General features: G+C 31.2%; 1 protein-coding gene across 1 annotated transcript in view; it reads left to right on the forward strand.

The window, feature by feature from the left end:
- Positions 1 to 6,220: 6,220 nt before the first annotated feature.
- The window catches only part of LOC106690692 (carboxypeptidase N subunit 2), a gene marked incomplete at its 5' end in the record, with an annotated part of 42,160 nt that continues 29,217 nt past the window's right edge, over positions 6,221 to 19,163 (forward strand). The window contains 2 exons of the mRNA XM_014436204.2: positions 6,221 to 6,357; positions 7,871 to 8,023. Coding sequence (XP_014291690.1) covers positions 6,221 to 6,357; positions 7,871 to 8,023 — 290 coding nt within the window. The remainder of the gene's footprint in view (positions 6,358 to 7,870; positions 8,024 to 19,163) is intronic.

A 19,163-nucleotide genomic window follows, 5' to 3' on the forward strand; every position in this document is an offset into this window, starting at 1 on the left:
ATAAGTGAATTAACCGGACATTTATTATGACAAATAATTAATCTAAATAATAAACGTTTAATGATTTGCAGTTTTTTTTTTCCATTGCTGTTACGCTTTGGACCATAGTTGAGTTCAATAGGAAGTTCTATTGAACTAAAATCTCATTTCCAACATTATTTACTATTCAAATTGCCTCTCCTATTCAATATATACTAGTTATGAAGTGTTGATTGTATTCTGCAAGGTCAGTAATATTGTTAGAGGAAAATCAATCACATCTCCATTCAATTTTTTTTTTTTTATTTTAAAGTTTTTATTAGTGGAAAGCAATTTAAGGCTTAGAGTAAACAAGGCTAACAGGCTACCAGGAAAAACGGTGGGTGCGTTTGTTAACATGGAGGAAACATGACTTGCTTCGTTAACATTCACATTTTGCAGTACTACTCAGAATTGTATCCAATTATTTTTCTCCAATAAATTCCAGAGGGATTTACGAATCATGTTCAAATCAATAAATTACAGGGTCCGAGTAATATGTTAGAAACAGAACTATCCTTCGTTGGGTTCATATACTCATATGTTCATATATTCATATCCCTAGAAAGATGCAGAAGAATAATTTAAATATAATGTAATCTTATTGATATTTCGTATTTATTTTTATTATCTTTCCGATCAAATATGGTAAAAAAACAGTTTAAAGGTATGCATGTCCTATTTTTAATGAATGATCCCCACGAACATATTCATAATTTACATTGACATAGTATACATCCAACAATCATTACTAGAATAAAAGTAGTACTGGTTTCCTTTTCTCTTTTTAAAGGAATCATTCTTGATCATCAGCTTTTTAGTTAATTAGAAATAATAAGAATATGGAAAATCAAATTTCAACCACTTGATAATATACATACACTGCTAAAGTAACTATTTCATCTTAATCTTTTTTAAGGGTACCACACTCCCCCTAAGGGGTAGCTCAGTGAGTAAGGTGCTGTGCTACTATCTCCCGATCCGGGTTCGAATCAGGCTGTGTCAAATAATTATTTATTCTGTTATTCATATGGTTTCGGGAACTCTCCTGGTACGCACCCAGCCTCTATAAAGGGGGTACCGTTAATCGCGAAAAACTAGGCGGTTGGGCCAGATCATGAATAAATCACCTCCTTTTACTACCGTTGCTCAAGATAAAGTAAATCCTTAATAAATAGTTAACCCTCCTTGATACATCATAAGATGTAGCGGTAGAGTTTCACGTCGTTTTTTCTATTTTAGTCACTTTTTAAATATTGCTGGATTTAACTATCTTAAGTCTCCTCTTCTCGTTTTAAGTAAATGTTTCTTGCCTTTTTTTTTAATTTTAGCAACTTCTTTAATGTTGCTCGGTTCAACTAACTCATGTTAGTTAAACCCATCACACACGAAAATTGATTATATGATTAGATTATATTTAAATAAAAATTCTATATCCTTCTAATGATATGAATACCCAAAGAAGGATAGTGCTGTCTCTAACAAATAAATATTTTCGGTGTTACGATCTCCTCTTGTGAGATTTTCACATGTTGTACACCGACAAACATACTAACTGCAAGTGTTTGTTTTAAAATTAACATAAGTAAGGCTACAACGGAGGGCGGAAGTGGCGGGTTTCATACCGATTTTTTAATTTTAACCACTTCCTAAATATTGCTGAATTTAAGTATTACAAGTCTCCTCTTGCCATTTTTTTTTACTATAATTATTACAATTTCCCTATAAGGTTGCTGAGTTAATACTCTGTAAAACAAAAATATCGTTGTGAAAATTGAAGAAAGATATTCAAATTATTAGATATCTCCTAAATTTTCAAGCAGGTCGATATCACTTTAGTAACAAAGATACCTCTCGCTGGGATCCAAAGGCGTTAAATCCAGCCGATAAAATAGAAGGATTGAGGCATGGAAATGGAAAAGGCTGTAAGTGCCAGAAATACGAAAAATGAGATTTTAACGAGATAACGATGAAGAAACCAGCGCCAATCGATTGGTAACCGCTGCAAGTTCCTATCTAGAACGGTTTAGTCCCTAGAGATATATTTTTTCATAATTTTAGAATAAAAATTGTGGCCAGTTTTTTGTTTTTCAAATTATGAGGAAGATAGTCAAAAGAGAACAAAACTATTTATTTTCCGACGTTCCAACCCGCTTTGCAGAGCTTCATTAAGGCTGTTCAAGTTGATACCTTCAGAGACTTTAGATACTTTCAACTTGAACAGCCTTGATGAAGCTCTGCAAAGTGGAGCGAAACATCTTCCTTATAATTTGAAATTATTCGGTCAATTATTTATATAGTTTTTTAGTTACTAGTTTTTTGTACATACAGCCTTTTCCATACCTCAATTAGTTTCTACTTCACCTAACACGGAAACGCTTTTTTGGCAGTCCTAAATCTCATTAAATAATTTGATTAAGAAAAGAATTATGTTAATTTTTTTTTGTTTTCACGCACATAACGGTGCATCTTAACAATATTGCTTAAAGTGCAAGAAATTCTGCGTCGAATAAATATAATAGCTCAGTAATACAATCAACTAGTATGTTCATAAACCGTAAACGAGTATTTTTTATAATAACCGAAATATAGTTTCAATCCAAACTTCATATGGGAACGCATTTTCGGTTACCCTAAACCACTAACTAAAAAGTGGTTATACGGAAAAGAAATAAAATAAGAGTTTTCATCTCCTATATTTGGCCTATAGTATAACAATTTAAAGAATCTGAAATTATGCTTCAAACGATATCCTTAATTTAATATTTCGGCCGAGTGGTGTGGTTGTAAGCCGGCAGCTCTGGTTCTTCCAAAATTATTGGCATCCAATAGGAACAGGTCTCCATACCAAACAGTGTTAAGTTCATTCAAATTATTATACTGTAACTTTTACCCAAGCACACAACGATTAGGAGGTTTTAGTCAGACATAAAAATTAATTTAAATCATTTTGAATTAAAAACTTAATCATAATATTTTAATGTGCCATATATACAAAAATATTCTTTAGTACCCCTAAGAGACGTAATTATATCCCATTATATCAGAAAGTTACTAGTAAGTAGGTAACATTACATAACGTGAAATATCACATATTAGTAACGTTTTATGCTGGCAGTCAGTGTCGCATAAAAACATTTAATCAAGGCCTTTTAGAAGATTGACTCCCCTAGAAAAAAGTAGGACGAAAAAGGAATCTTCGGCGGAGTTGACATACCATTGATTTCCCTAAAGGCCTCCGACAATTGCGACTTACTTTTTAATAAGTCCCGTCGGTTCATATTTAATAGAAGTCCCGCGAGGACTTGGCCATAAGAGGTCATGTGGGACTACTAAAGAGCATCGTCATTCCGGTTCGTTTATTTCACTTCTTTTAAACTCTGTCTCCTCTCTACTTATTCATTCCAACGGCCTCCAGCATATTAGACTATATTTCATGTGAGTTGATGTCCTTTTGAAAAATATTACATTTATTTGTTAGCTTAATTTCCCTTTAAAGATAAAAAAAGAAACACTTACAATAAAGTAATACTTATAATAAATAATTCCTTTATTATATGAGACTTTATAAATCTGGACTATAAAAACAATAGCTATATAATGTTATGCTACTTCAAAAGAGTACACACTCGATTATACTAATAAGAGTATCAGTATTATATAGTCTGTTCTTCAAGATTACTGTATCAAAGACTAAGAAAATCAATCACGCAACGCGAACAATCCCATAAAAAAACTATTTATTTATTTTATATTTTTTCAAAAAAAGGGAAATTAAATTCATAGTTATGCAGGGAGACCTAGCAAGACTTTCTAAAATTCAATAGTGAAATTTAAGGATGTTATTATCGAAGAAAATAAAAATTAAAAAAGATTATTTTGGTTTGAAAACTACATAAAAAATTCTGATTCCTTTTTCATACTTAAAATGCATTTACTTTTAAAATAACAATAGAGTACAATAATAAAATCTATACCTACAATCTATATAAATCTATAATCTTAATTTAATATGACCCTAGGCCAAAATAAATTAAAATTATGTCTCCGTGTTACTGGATTCATAATGAGGTGTAGATAGTTGACCGTAGATTAATGCTTGAAGAAGTTTGTCGGGGGGTGCGGTCAGCAAAGAACAACATAAATAAACAAAACCATATTTATTTATTTTATGCCGACGTTTCGACCTGAGTTTCAGGTCTTCATCAGGGGTTGTGGCGTAGAGGGAAGATTAGTAACTCAGTTACCTAATATAACCTGAAACTCAGGTCGAAACGTCGGCATAAAATAAATAAATATGGTTTTGTTTCTTTATGTTGTTCTTTGCTGACCGCACCCCCCGACAAACTTCTTCAAGAAAATTATGTCTGTATATATTTTTAATTTAATGCTTTGGATATTTTTTTTTTTTTATTGAATTGAAATTACTATTTATTGAAATGACTTGAAAATTAAAACACTAATTATCAATAAACAATAATATAGGGAGACCTAGGACCACAAACAAGAACAGGTTTACTGGAGCATGTTGGGGATACATTTCAGGTGTTAGCTATCCCTAATAACTTTTCGGAAATATCGACTAAAAATAAATTAATAATTAAAACTGATACTAGCATCCTAAGCATAGATAGAATGAATTTGACCAACTTTATGATTCATACACCATGAATAATATATATGTATGTTACTTGTTTGACATAGAATAACACGAAGATAAATAAAAAAAATAACCTATGATTTTTCTTCAATTGAACTGAATTTAAATTAATTGGAAGGCATACTTCTCTTTCCATGTCAGCCTTTCACAGCCATTGGGCCACTTTAGTTGAACCGTTTTATCCCCTAAGTAAGATAACTTGCTTCAACGATACCAATTGTTATTAATAAATAATAATAAAATATAAAAAATTAAAATTAAAAAAGGAGCTCTTCTAAATCTATGAAACGATTTTATTGTTAGCCATAAAAACTCCAGTAGCCAGTACGAAATTAGGCAGGAGTGAGATTTCCAGTGCTCCCTCAGCATTACTCAACATTCATTGATGAACGGTTAGGAATTTTTAATCTGTCGTTAAAGAATTCTTAGTAATAACATAAAAATAGCTTAAAAATCAACCGATTTAATGTCTGCACTATCTTTAAATAAAGCAATAACAATAAATTGATATTATTTCATTAACAAGAAACAAGTTGAAAATTAAAGCTATTTTTTAAAAATAAAATAAAATAACCAACAGATTTCATGTATTTACTTAATTAACATTATTTGAAAATGGGCATTTTTCAATAACTAAACAATTTAGTAAGACCTTTCAAAAATTATTTTATAACACTAAATATAATAATCCCAAAAACTAAACGGGAACTGACAGAGTGGGATGGTCGGCGTTACTACTATTACTATTGACGACAGTACTACGGAACTCTACTTTATTACTATACTTTACGAACTATATCTTTATCTCATTCATAAATTTTATGTTCTCCAATCCGAATCGCTTAACTATTGTAGCAACACACAGACAGCTTACATTGAACTACTGTAGCTGAAATATTTTAATACGACGCCATCAGGATATTGCTCCACCCGTGGAGCCTAAATTACGAACTTTATTAAAAATTAAATGAAAAATATAGGTAACAAAAAAGCTGGGAGGGGGGCGCTTAAACGAATTGCAACAGTTTATCTTGGAGGTTTATTCGGTCTTCTCCCAACTTAATTAGTCACAAATGGTCCTCAACGACTGCCATTTCAATAATTCTTTTTTATCCACCAAGTTTGTCATGCACGACAATAGATCATCTCCTTAATTAATGAAGTTATTTCAATTTTTTTAATGGATAATAAATTATTAAATCAGACATAATAATCAGTTTCTTTCGGAGTCCTGCTCTTTCCTCCACATGTGGGGGAAAAGCTCGGTTAGGAGTTCCACAGGCTGAATTTAAATATTTTAAATTGAAAAGATTGTGTTTAGGATATCATTTTGTTACCATTTGATTTATATATTTGTAAATATAGTGTAAATGAGCTCTATGATTCCTTCTACCATTGTCTATAAAATAATAATCAGTTTAAACTTAAGCAACAATTATTACAGACATCCGGAATAAAATGAGAAAAATCACCCCATCTCTTCCTCGAAAGACCTAGAGAAACTTTATATAAATCAGCTAATACAACTTTTATTTATTTTAGAAAACTGAAGAGATTGAACATTGGAGGAAATGACCTGAACCGAGTTCCAAAAGAGGCTCTTGGAATCTTAGATACACTGAAGAAGTTGGAAATTCAAGAGAACTCCATCTCTCAAATCTCAGAAGGGGACTTCGAAGGTAATTTTATAAGCTTTTCTTCAAATTTACTCACTTTCTCTTTGAAGATTTCAATATAAATATTATCTCAGATCATTAGGTATTTAGCTACTGCAACTTTCTATTCATGAATAAATATTGTCGGAGTTTATAGTTTTTATTAAAATAAATTTAAAGATATTTAAATTCAACGTTGGCCGTTTAAACACCTTGTGTACGGTTCTACGATCGTATCAATCACGATTGATCATCAATCGTATCCTAGTTCTTAAATCAAAATAAAAAATGTTTGCATTGAAATATGCGATTTAATTTATATTAGAATAGTTTCCTATATGTTAAAATCATCGGAATCGATACCACAACTATCCTCTTTACATCACTTGATGTTTTGAAGTGTAGAAAAATCTGCTATTATGATATTAACGAAACATACCAAAACGAAACAGAAGCGAAAGGATACTATTATAGAAGTAAATAAAATAAATTGTATCCATTTAAGTCTCAAACACTCTTTATTGATATTTTAAACGTTTCGGCATCCTGTCCACTTAGACTCCACTGTAACCTCAAGGATAATCTTTACTATAAATTTACACCTCACATCCAACTATTTTTTCACTTTTTCATTTCATTAAAAAAATTAATTACAATCTATCTTACACTATTGTCACTTACTTATCAATAATGTTATATCTAAACAATTCTTGAACTAGACAAAATAGCCAGCAAAACATTTTAATATTTAGATTTGAGGTGTAAATTTATACTTGAGGATAGCTAGTCTCTATAGATATGCCGAAACGTTGGACATTTAAAACATAAATAAAGAGAGATTGAGACTTAAATGGATATAATTTATTTTATTTAAACAATAAAACCAGTCTAGAAGATGTGATAGGATTAAATGTATATAAAAACGTTTTACATGTCATTTAACACTACATTCTGTCCCAATATCATATGATCATATAAACTAAAGAGATAGTAAGTAGCATTTTGTCACTTCATAGTGGTTTCTGTAGAATTATTTTAATTTATCTTATTGTTAGTTATATTGTCTTTTATTATGCTATGATTTGTACTCGAGATATTTGCGCGGATAGGCAAGTAGATACCCTATCAATTAATTATAAGTATTGCAATACCAATTAGTTATACAGTATTACAAAACGTTGTGTAAGAATAAATCTTTTTTTTTTTAAATACATTAAATGTTGATAGTAATTCTTTGCGAAGAAGTTGAAGACAAAACAAGAAACGAAGCAGTCCTTAGTTTTCGTTACATAATGGAAATTAAATTAAAGTGATTTTGTTCTACATTCATTAAGCTGGTAATTGTAATAATTCGTCATAGGGTAGCGAATTGATTTCTGGATCATTTGGTAGTAACCACTCACTTCGAGTACGTTTCTCCTCGTGAGCGTAGTACTTAAGTCTGCTACAAGAGATAATACAATGTTTATCATTGAATTGACTGAACATACTACTTTTAAATTTTATTTAAAATAAAATCAATAACTTTTGTTTTCAGGATTGACAAATCTTGACTCTCTCGGCCTGGCTCATAACCATCTGAAGAGGATTCCAGCAAAGGTCTTCTCCCATCTCAAGTACCTTAACTCTCTGGAACTGGAAGGAAATGGAATAATACACATTGATGCTGAAGCCTTCGCAGGCCTTGAAGGTAAGATGATCAGAATTTCTTAATTTCAAGAACATAGTTTATTTCATTACTGCATTATGACGTATCAATTGGAGCACAATGGGTACACTATGCTGTAATACTTTAATTAGGGCAGGTTGATAAAGGTTAACAAATATATGTTTTTGTATGGGAGTTCATCGCGTACCACGTTACATTTAGATTATCATTATGATAACCTTTAAAGTTATTCCCTATTTTTAATTGCAAGACTTGATTAAAAGGACAAAAAGAAAGAATTCTGATGAATCCACGTATTCACTATAGTGTGTTCAGAGTAACTTGAGTAATAGATAGTTGATGTAATGAGGTAAGATATAGCCAAAGCTCAGTTTAAGTCAAGATCTGAAAAATAGAGTTCAGCGACTGAAGAAAAAAATACAAAATAAAGAAGAATCAAATGAGCTTTTCAAGTTTCAGGCGAGCTGAAGCCAAGAAACAAGGAATTTCAATAGAACAAAACTGTTCGTTTTAAACTCTTAAGTGAATCAAAATCATACACCAACTAAGGATTTGGTTTTGATATCAGGGACGTAGCGACTATGCCACGTGTAATATATCAGTAAAGGAAACTTATCATATTCAAAACAAGAAAGGTCAGGAAGTTTTTGATCTGTTTCATTACTGTTTTCAGTTTCGATTTTCGTATTTACAGGGTGAAATATCAGAAATCTTTGTTTATTTTAACAATATAATTAAATAATATCCACTGTTTAATAGCATAACGGATTTTAAATTAATCTGTAGACTTTTCATTTTCATTTCCAAATTATACCTTTCAGTTTATTATGAGATATTCAACTGTTAGTGTTATTTTTTAATTATCAAAGGAATCTCGTAAACTATACGTTATATTCTTATTTGAACTATAAGTTGGATATTACGCTTTAAACATTTCGAAACACCAACATGACCTTAGGTGGTAGTGCAGTGAATTACAAGTGTCAATCCAGCAATCTAAGATGTAACCTATTAAAATTATTTAAAAACTGATAAAATTATTACAGTGGGCTCCCTTTACTGCTCAGAAATAGACAAAGTTCATGAAAACTTGATAGAAAAAGTTCCTGCCCTTGTCAACAAGCAAAGCCTAACTTCTTCACAACACCCGACAACTAGTTTATCAGTTAGCTTTAAAAATACATCGTTGTCTAAAAATGTAATGCTATCCTATTCACCCAACTTAAGACAAATTGAATACGATTTTTATGAGTGTTAAACATACACACATAAAAATAAAATATCAAAAGATAAAATAATAATTTATTTGAGTCTAAAGACTAATATGAAATTCAAAATCAAGAAGTTTCTTCGAACAATAGTTGTCAACAAACAACAACAAAAACTTGCTGGAGAAATGTGTTAAACCTAATGGAAATTATTCAGAAAAAAAAATCCAAGTACAAAGGTATATAAATAGAAAACAATGTTTAGGGCATTGAATTACAAAACAAGCCAAATCAATTTGCGTCCGATTTACTTGTTTTTCGAAGAAATTCTTCTATCAAACAATAATCCAGTAACAGAGCTCGATCAAAATCATCAGTAACAAGAACTTCCAGTCCATAATCTACAATTAAGCATTAGATCATTATAAAAACGGTTTCACGGCACACTTACCATACACATAAATTATCTAATTCAAGGACCTCCAACATGAGACTTATCGGTTAATCGACTGTGTTCCGGTTAAAGGAGGAGCTGGAATAGAAATCTACTAAATTGATTTTAAAATTCAATTTCAATTATAAGTTATCATTGGATGGCTTAAACCTTCATCGTATCATACATTATTTTTATATCCTTCGTAACGTAAAGTGCGTCGGGCAAACCGCCTCCTTCCACCCGTATATGAACTCCCTGAAGAAGTCCAAGGTCTGTGAGGACGAATATCCCGGCATTCCTCAATAACCTGGCACAATGTCCTACCATGGCGGTGGCTCTGCAGTTTCAGGGACTCCACACATAGGGCACCAGGGGTCGATGTTCTTCCCAAAACTTTGCAGTTTTCCCCGGAACGCACCATGTCCCGTCCGGGACCCGATAATCTGGGCTCTTTCGCATCCTTCTTGATTCTGTCTATCCATATGGTCTTTGTCCTCCCACGGGTTCTATGCCAACTACACTGGCATTCATTTTTGTGTAGAGGCATTTTGATGTATTGCTCCTGATGTAACCTCCTTGCCTTTATATCGTGAGATATTGATACCAGTCTGTGCAAGTAGTTCACTGTTAGTTCTTCTCCTCCAAATGTTAAGGCTCTGATACCGGTCCTGTAATTGTACGAAGGACCTTCCGTTCAAATCTCTCGATTCTGCTTTATAGGGTATCTGTTAGATCTCAAGTCTCCCAGTAGTATATCAGAGCTGGCTTTATCATTGAACACCCTTAGTCTCAGATTTGTGAGATTTTTCGGAATTTTTAGTACAATCAGAGCATACAGCTGATATTAAAGACCATTTAAATATATATTAATGTAAGGAGTCTAATACAATCGAAAGTGATTGTGTGACACGTACGGATTTTAACAAAAAATCGAATTGATTTTACTTCTTTTTTTTCATATCGTAATTTTCGTAATAATTCATAAATTTCTGGAGGACTCTTGGTTTTTATATTATCGATGGTTGATCTAATAATAAAATTAAAAAGTAATCAAGATTCATTTTAATTAAACAAAGGATGAAAAAAGAAAAACATTTTTTTTGGTGATATAAAATTTAATGATTTATTGAGTTGTAAATAGGTGGCTCTCCCCCACCATATTGAGTTTTAGAGTTCCCTTTTGAAAAAAACTGCTAAAAATATATATTACAAATTTATACAAAATATCAATAACCTGAAATGTATTCAATTACTAAAATAAATATTTGATATCATTCTTGTCCCACCCTCGTCTATCTCACGGCAGACACGATGGACGCATTTCCCAATATGAAGCATTCGATTGTAAGGAAGATAAAGGGTAAAAAAAAAAAAAAAAAAAAAAAAAAAAAAAAAAAAAAAAAAATTTTTTTATATTATAAAATATAAAAATTGTCAGTTTTTCCGGTTTGGCTAAGAGATTGGAAGCTCCATCAGTATTTTTTTACTTAGCCTAGCCTACTCTGAGTGATAAGCGGTCACGCACACTGTGTGAGCACGGCTTTGTTTTTCTTTGGCAATATTTATAAATACCTTTAGTCGGTTTACAGGAGTGTACGTCCAAACCATCTCTCAGTATCGAAGTTTTTTATATCATGAGAACAAGCCCGATGGTTATTTATTTATTGATATTATAAAACAATTATAAGGCCTATCTGGACTTGGAGTTGAGCTTTGGGGCTACACTAAACAATTGAATTCCTCTTTTATTTTTTCTTGACCTCTTTCCTGTTCATTTCTGACATACGGAGGGGTTATTATTATTTATTTATTTATCACCCTGCCTATTTAGGCAGCTGTTATATACAGGTAACAAACCAATTCTAATCATGGTGAGTGGTCAAATTTTCATTTCGCAGGATCGCCAGAAATGAAAAAAGTCGACCCCCACACAGACCGGATTCGAACTCACTCACTCACTGTTGGGCGCTACAGTCCTTGTAGGACCTGGGCCACTGCTACCATTCTTCATATTTTGAACTCTATATTTTTAAAATTACAAACAATACTAGAAAACCTAAGAGAACATTATTTTAAGCAGGGTTAAATATGTTGAAATATTAGCCCTAATAGAGCTATTTACTCGAGCTATGGTTCTCGAAATATATTTTTTTAAATTGCAATATTTCATAGAAATGTACTGAAAGATTAGTAGTTAGTGTATTTATATTGAGAAATCCATATCTCAGAAACTATGTGACGTATAGATGTCTATTAGCACTCAAATTAAAGCTAGTTTAATGTACTATAAAGTAATTTATGACCTTTATCTTCGTACGAATAGTAGTTTTCATGATATTTGCTAAAATAAATTGATTTATAGTTGTTCGGACAATAAGTTAAATTTATGAAAAACTTTATTTCAGAAACCATAAGACGTACAGATCTTAGTCAGCACTTAAATTACAGCTAGTTAAATTTACCATAAAATAGTTTATAACCTTTATCTTTGTATAAGTAGTTTTTTGTTTTTAAATATGATTTAAATAGGGTAGTAGTTTTTAAGATATTCGCATATAAATATAAATTTGGCACATGAAAATTTTTCAGAACAACTATACATCAATTTATTTTAGCTAACTACTACTCCTGCGAAGATAACCTTCTTAAACTATTTTATAACCCATTAAACTAGCTTTAATTCGAGTGCTAATAGACATCTGTACGTCGAATAGTTTTTGAGATATAGGTTGATGAATGAACGAAAAACAATGAACCTTAAGAGCAATTCACGTTTGATAAATGTTCACCGAAATTAAACTTATTTAAAACGTAATATTTCACAAAAATTGTACTAAAAAATCAGTAAGTGAATTTATTTTGAGAAATCTATATCTCAGAAACCATTGGACGTATAGTGATCTATTAGCACTTTTTTTTTCGTACGCTCCTTACGAAATAAGTTATTGAATATATACATATATTCGAGATAGTTATATGTATATCTGGTAGTTTGTAATTTCTTGGCTTGGGCAAGTCTATTAGCACTCAAATTTAAGCTAGTTTAATGTACTATAAAGTAATTTATTTCTGAAGGAGTAGAGGTTTTCATGATATCTGCCAAAATAAATGCATCGAGATCAACACTTTGTTAATTTATTTTATCAAAAATTATAAAAACTACTAATCCTAAGAAGATAAGCTACTTTATAGTACATTCAGGAAACTTTAATAAGCAGATATCTGTACATCTAATGGTTCCTCAAATATATTTTTTCATAAATTAAAACATTTGTCCGCATTACTATAATTAAAATTTTGCATTTATTTTGGCAATTATCAAGAAAAATACTACTCCTAGGATAGACATCTGTACGTCTAATGATTCCTCAAATAAAGTTTTAAATTATTTCAAAAACTACTGATTTTTCGTTATTTTTTATTAACTTTTTCTTTTTAAACAAATTTAATTTCGATAACCATTGAACGTACATAGTTCTATTAGAGCTTATATTTGAGAACATTTACTCTACTTTATCTGATGTTCTATCAGGGTCTGATCGTAGCGTTGATAGTTTGTAAGATATGGAGCTCCGAATGAAAAATTAAATTTCTTGAACGTTTTGAAACAGCTGCTGTTTTCTATTTCTACTAAATATACTTTAACAAACTCATTAATTTTGACTTGTAATTATGCATAGTTTTCCTTAAAGTTATCACTTAAATTTATCAAGAATTGGGGTGAAATAACTGACTTTTTTTTACACCAGCTCTTCTTATAACTGTATCACAGTGCAGTACAAAGCCATGTAGACGGATTAAATTATCTAAATTGTAAATCAATATTACTAAGAGACAATTATCGTAAAATGGACCATTTAGTTAATAACTATTGCGAAAATTTATCTAATTTTCTCATCAATTAATATTAGATCATCCTTTACTTATACCCAAAGGCCTAACCCCTAAAGCGGAGTGACTTAATATACGCTTGACCTCCGATCAACGAACCATCGCAAAGCCCATGAGAGACCCGTACCACTGACTCAGAGAACATTTAAATTAAATAATAAGGGGACCGCAACTACTCGATGGCGAGAGACCCTCCAACCAATTAGCCAACTTTGGCCATGTTAATGGCGCTGAATAAAGCACAAACGGGCCACATAATCCGGGGAACAGTTATGAATGAATTATTCGATAACACCTCACAGTTCAGGGCAAACTGATATCCATTTATATATCAAATATTTAAACTTATTACTGATATCTTGTTGAGATAATTGTATTTCATCATCGTAGTACATTATTGCAAATCAATACATTAAAATATTCTATCAATAAATTAATATCACATATCTTCCTTGATCCATATCGTCTTTTGAGAGAACTTTGAAATGATGTGTATCACATCAAATACCTTAAAATTCCGAAATTTATTTTTATATTTCAAAAAAGCCTATTTCAGCAAGGTATAAATATTTAAAATAAGCTTATACATGGGAAGAAGGGATAATATTTCTACCAATGGAAATTCTCCCAATATGAAGTCTAGAGAGAGTGGGAAAATGGCTGATGTGTGTTAACTGTTTTAATGAATATTTTGAAATTAATGTGGTGGTTCTTCCACAAAAACAAAAAAGTAATATCAATCAGAATTCCAAATTGTTCAAACACTTAACCTATATAGGTCATTTTGTAACATATATTATTTTCACCACTCTTCAAAGTATTCGATATTATAAATTTAATTCTGTGCAAAATTATTGCTACAACTAATTTAATTTTTAATACTAACAGTGTAAAATAACTGAATTACAAGGTTGACCTAAATAGTTCTTTATTAGCATTGGCAAGAGAAAATTTTTAAAAAAATACGAATGATCTCTAGTATTTCCAATTGGATTTTTTTTCATTGAGGGAGAAACTTACTGAATTAGGTCATAATATCATAATTAACGTTAATATTAAATTATATGATAAATAATCTTAAGGATTATATTCATTAATAAAAACTTTATCGATAGGATATTTCCTAATATTATTTTGAAATAATAAAATTATTCCAATGCTGACAGCGTAAAAGAAAATAAAGAATAATGCTAGAGTTATCTAAATAAATATAACTATTAATATTTTCGTCAACAGAACATTTCATACTGTCCCACATGTGGAAACTAGAGCACTGAAAATGTGTATTAGGAGCCAGCACTCCGTCCAACGCTCACCTTGTACCATCTTATGACATGAGCTTAATAAAGACTAAGTATAATTACTAATAAAAACTGACGAGTCTACTAAATATAATTAGGAGGAATACAAATTGGCGACTGTTATAAAAAATTAATTTTTCATTTGAAGTTCCATATCTTGCAAACACTAAACAACCTAATAGAACATCATTTAAAGTATAGTAAATTTTCTAAAATATGAGCTCTAGTAGAGCTGCTTTCTTTAGTTTCCGAAATCCTTTTTTTTTTTTGCAAATATCATGAAATCTACTCATAAGAAGATAAAAATCATAAACTACTTTATAGCACATAACACTAGGTTTAATTTGAGTGCTAATAAACATCTGTACGCCTTATGTTTCCTAAGATATAGATTTCCCATAATGAATTCACTACCTACTGATTTTGCAGTATATTTTGTATGAAATGTTGCTTTTAATAACTGTACCTCGGGAACTGTTAAACGCAGACAGCTCTGTTATGGCTCATATTTTAGTCAATTTACTCTACTTTTAATGGTGTTCTATTAGGTATTCTAGTGTTGTGATGGAGCTCCGAATGAAAAATTATTTATTTTAAAGTTTTGAAACAGCCGCCGTTTTTTATTCCCCCTAACTATATTTGACAGATTTATCAATTTTGACTAGTAATTATACATAGGTTACATAAATGTAATAAAACTTTGGGTGCAATAACTGACTTTTTCCTTCACTAGGGATCTTGTACTATCTACGCACAGCTTAGGGAGTGCACTCCTCAAGTGTTGCGTGTTGCGTGTTGCATTTGTCAAAATAAGGGCGTTCCACTTCTTTGATTCACTCACACTAATTTTTTTTATATTTCTTTTTATTATTATTACCACATATAATCGTACATATATTTTATAAAGAATGGAGATCACGTTTTCATGTGAAAAGACGGAATATCGCCTGAAAACTGAAGACAAAAACTCTGTCAGTTAAAATACGAGGATTGTTTAAATCTATAATTTCTACTGACATAATGGATATTCAAAATGAACTACTTGTTCTTTATTTATTACAAAGCTTCGGTTGACTGAGATACTTTATGAGATACGCAAGTTTTTTCAAACATAAGTTGGTAAAGTAGTCACTTCAGTTGAACGGATTTGTTTAAGAACGCCTCGAACGTAGTTCTTTAACACACCATCAAGTTACGATTTCTTTACCGACACATATTGCACAGCTGGCCGAACTATATTAACAATATAAACAGAACATCTATTATCTTTCAAAATCCTCATTTTCGAAGAAAGTTCCATAATATAGGACATAGCTTACGCTGAACATATAATCGGATAAGGGAGAGATTAATCCATGGAACGGGATGCATAATAAAGGCAATTGCTCGGGGCCAGAACGGGATACAATAGAGGCCCCCTGAACCGTTGTATTTGATTAGGGCGGCATACATTGCTCTACTCAGCACCGCACAAGACTATTATTAACCGGTCGTATTGTGGCTCTGTTATCGTTAGGGCCTAGAGCCTCATCATCTCGGCGGGGTATTGTCTTCAATGGCTCTCGTCGAGCTCCAATGGCCCTTCGACTTCAGATATTCCTCGATGATTTGAATGCAGTGTAAACATCAATACTGAATAGTTAAAATACAAAGATAAGATAACTTTTAATAGATAAAATCAATGTTTAGCGGTTATGATAACATATTCATATAATAATGCATAGGTTTTGCCTATTTAATGAATGTTTTTTATGATTCTAAGTAACTAAATCCTCACCAATACCTAATTTTGATAGAGAGTTGTATATATCTACTATATTCTTGATTGTTTCGTCATACTCAATCTTTTAAGAAGTTTTCTTTTAAATATTTTTTTCTAAGCCTCTATGCCTACTTCCTTTGTTTCAACCAGAATGAAAGGACTCATTTCAATCTCTAAATATTCTTCTTCGCCTAATCTTACTATAAACCTTACAATAAATTCACTACATTTTTTCCATCGCAGAAGTGCAGTAGGAAATGTATGTCTACCAAACTATATATTTTTTAAAGGATCGTAGCATTTGATCAAAATTCAGTTCTTGTATTGTTCTTCATTTATTCAAATATTGAGGAAAGCATTAAATCAACAAAATTTAACAAATGCATATAACATAATTCATAACATAATATTAACAAATCTTACAAGAGTCCATTTCAACAAGTATTATTTTTATATAATCTTTGAATAAAGTTAAATTGTAAAAATATCTAAGTAGGTTTTTACAATTTAATACTATTTATATGTATATATAGTTGACCGTAAAAATTGATATATAAGATGGTCAGGGTTGCGGTCAAAAGAGAAACAAAATTAGTTTACAACTATTTATTTTCCGACGTTTCGCCCCACTTTGCAGGGCTTCATCAGAGCTGTTCAAAGCGAACGGTTTAACAGAAGGCGACAATGAAACGGAAGCGTGGAGGAGGTGGCCACCTCTTCTTATATATTAATACTATTTAGTATATCATGGAGAAGATTGTCAGTGTTGTAATCAAAAAATAATTAACAACTATTTATTTTCCCAACTAATTTATTTATTTTTGCTGTTTTTTTACCGCAAATTCTCCATAATTTGAAATTAATTACTGTAGTAAGTAATGATGGGTAAAATATAAGTTTATTAGGTAAAATTGAACAAAAAACAATTATCACTCAATTATAACCCAACTATAGAAAATTTAGGGGACTGATATTTACACTATTTAAAGAAATTTGGTTAGGATAGGACAAAAAATGATAAGTTTAAAAGTTGATAGGTTTATCTTAATCTAAAGTTAAACAAAGGCGTATTGAATTAAACTGCTACTATAAAATTTATTTTGTTTCTGAGTTTATATGTACATTTTTTTATATTTTTTTTAATTATCATAATTTAATTATTTGGATGTACTCTTACCATTCCAGGATGTATCAAAAATAATTATCAGATTACGGAGTATCATATTTAAGGAGTATGGAAAATTAGAGGAAGGAAATTTATGTTCATCAAGTGAGTAGAGAAGTAATATAGATCAAGTAATATAGAGTTGTAGAGAATTGCCTCTAGGAAAATTTGTAGCAAGATGAAGCCCACTCAATGGTGGGCGTTTTATGTACCATGAGTTAACAAGAATGAGCCATTAATTAGTATCCACCTTTACCAAAGACCATTAATTGTTTTTATCGCCGCTTTGAAGAGACAGGCTGTTTGTGCAAGGATAAGAGTCCAGACCGATCTCACATTTCTGATGAAAAGGTCGAAAGAATTTGTTAAGCCTCTTCTTCTATTTGAGAAACCCAAGAATACAACCACTCTGACACAACAACGAACTACGATTTCTGAATGATCATGCTCTAACGTTGCTAAGGACATAAAAGGGAATTTAAAGATCTAAATCAGGGTTGTCCCACTAACAAATCCACAAGGGCCAAAATTAAAAACTTGAGTAAGGGCGCGGGCCATATAATAATTATATACTTTAAAGTATCAATAAGGTTAGTGTACAAGGTAAAAGAGCCGTCCATTGCTCTGGTGGTTGAGGCGCAGGCCTTTGCAACCTGGTAACTGCTGGGTCGCCTTTTTTCATTTCTGTCGCAGCCCAACGAAATGAAAACTTGACCCTCCACCATTGTTAGAATAGAGTACTGACCCGTAAATAACCCCCTCCACCGTTTGTCAGAAATGACTGGGAATATCATTTATCAATCGATACTAACATTAAAATGACAATCAAAATATATTATATATTATATTTAATGTCAACATTGTGGTCGACCAGCTACATCCTCTAATGAATTAATATCCACCTCTGGCTCTTGGGTTGGGAATTTCTCTTTAGGCAGGAATTGAAAAAAAATCATGAAGATGTTCTTTCTTGTTGATTAGAAAGATATCAGTTTGCACATCAGATAATTCAAGTTGTAGGTCATGTAGTTGGTTTTCGAGTGTAGCTCCGAAAGGATCCTTATAAAGCAGGATACAACTTATGAGATCTTAAATTTCCTTAAATCTGGTCTTGAACTCAACAATTATTTCTTGAATTGGGGAACTGGAGCTTGAAAAATTATCTTTGAATTCGATATATGAATCCTGCTAGAAAAGTATATCAAATGTTTGTTTTCCAACATGTTTTTGAGCACTGTTAGCTCATTACGAAAACCATTGATAATCTGATAATGTTTGTTTTTTTTATATCCATGAAATTTTTTTATTAGTTTTTTTTTTTTGTGTGCGATATGAAAGTTTTATCAAAAATTTGATGCGTTCATTAATTTAAATACAATTTTTACAATCTATAGAAAA

Source organism: Halyomorpha halys, unplaced genomic scaffold (assembly GCF_000696795.3).
Source record: "Halyomorpha halys isolate HHAL.00 unplaced genomic scaffold, Hhal_1.1 Scaffold1826.1, whole genome shotgun sequence".
Lineage (NCBI taxonomy): Eukaryota > Metazoa > Arthropoda > Insecta > Hemiptera > Pentatomidae > Halyomorpha > Halyomorpha halys.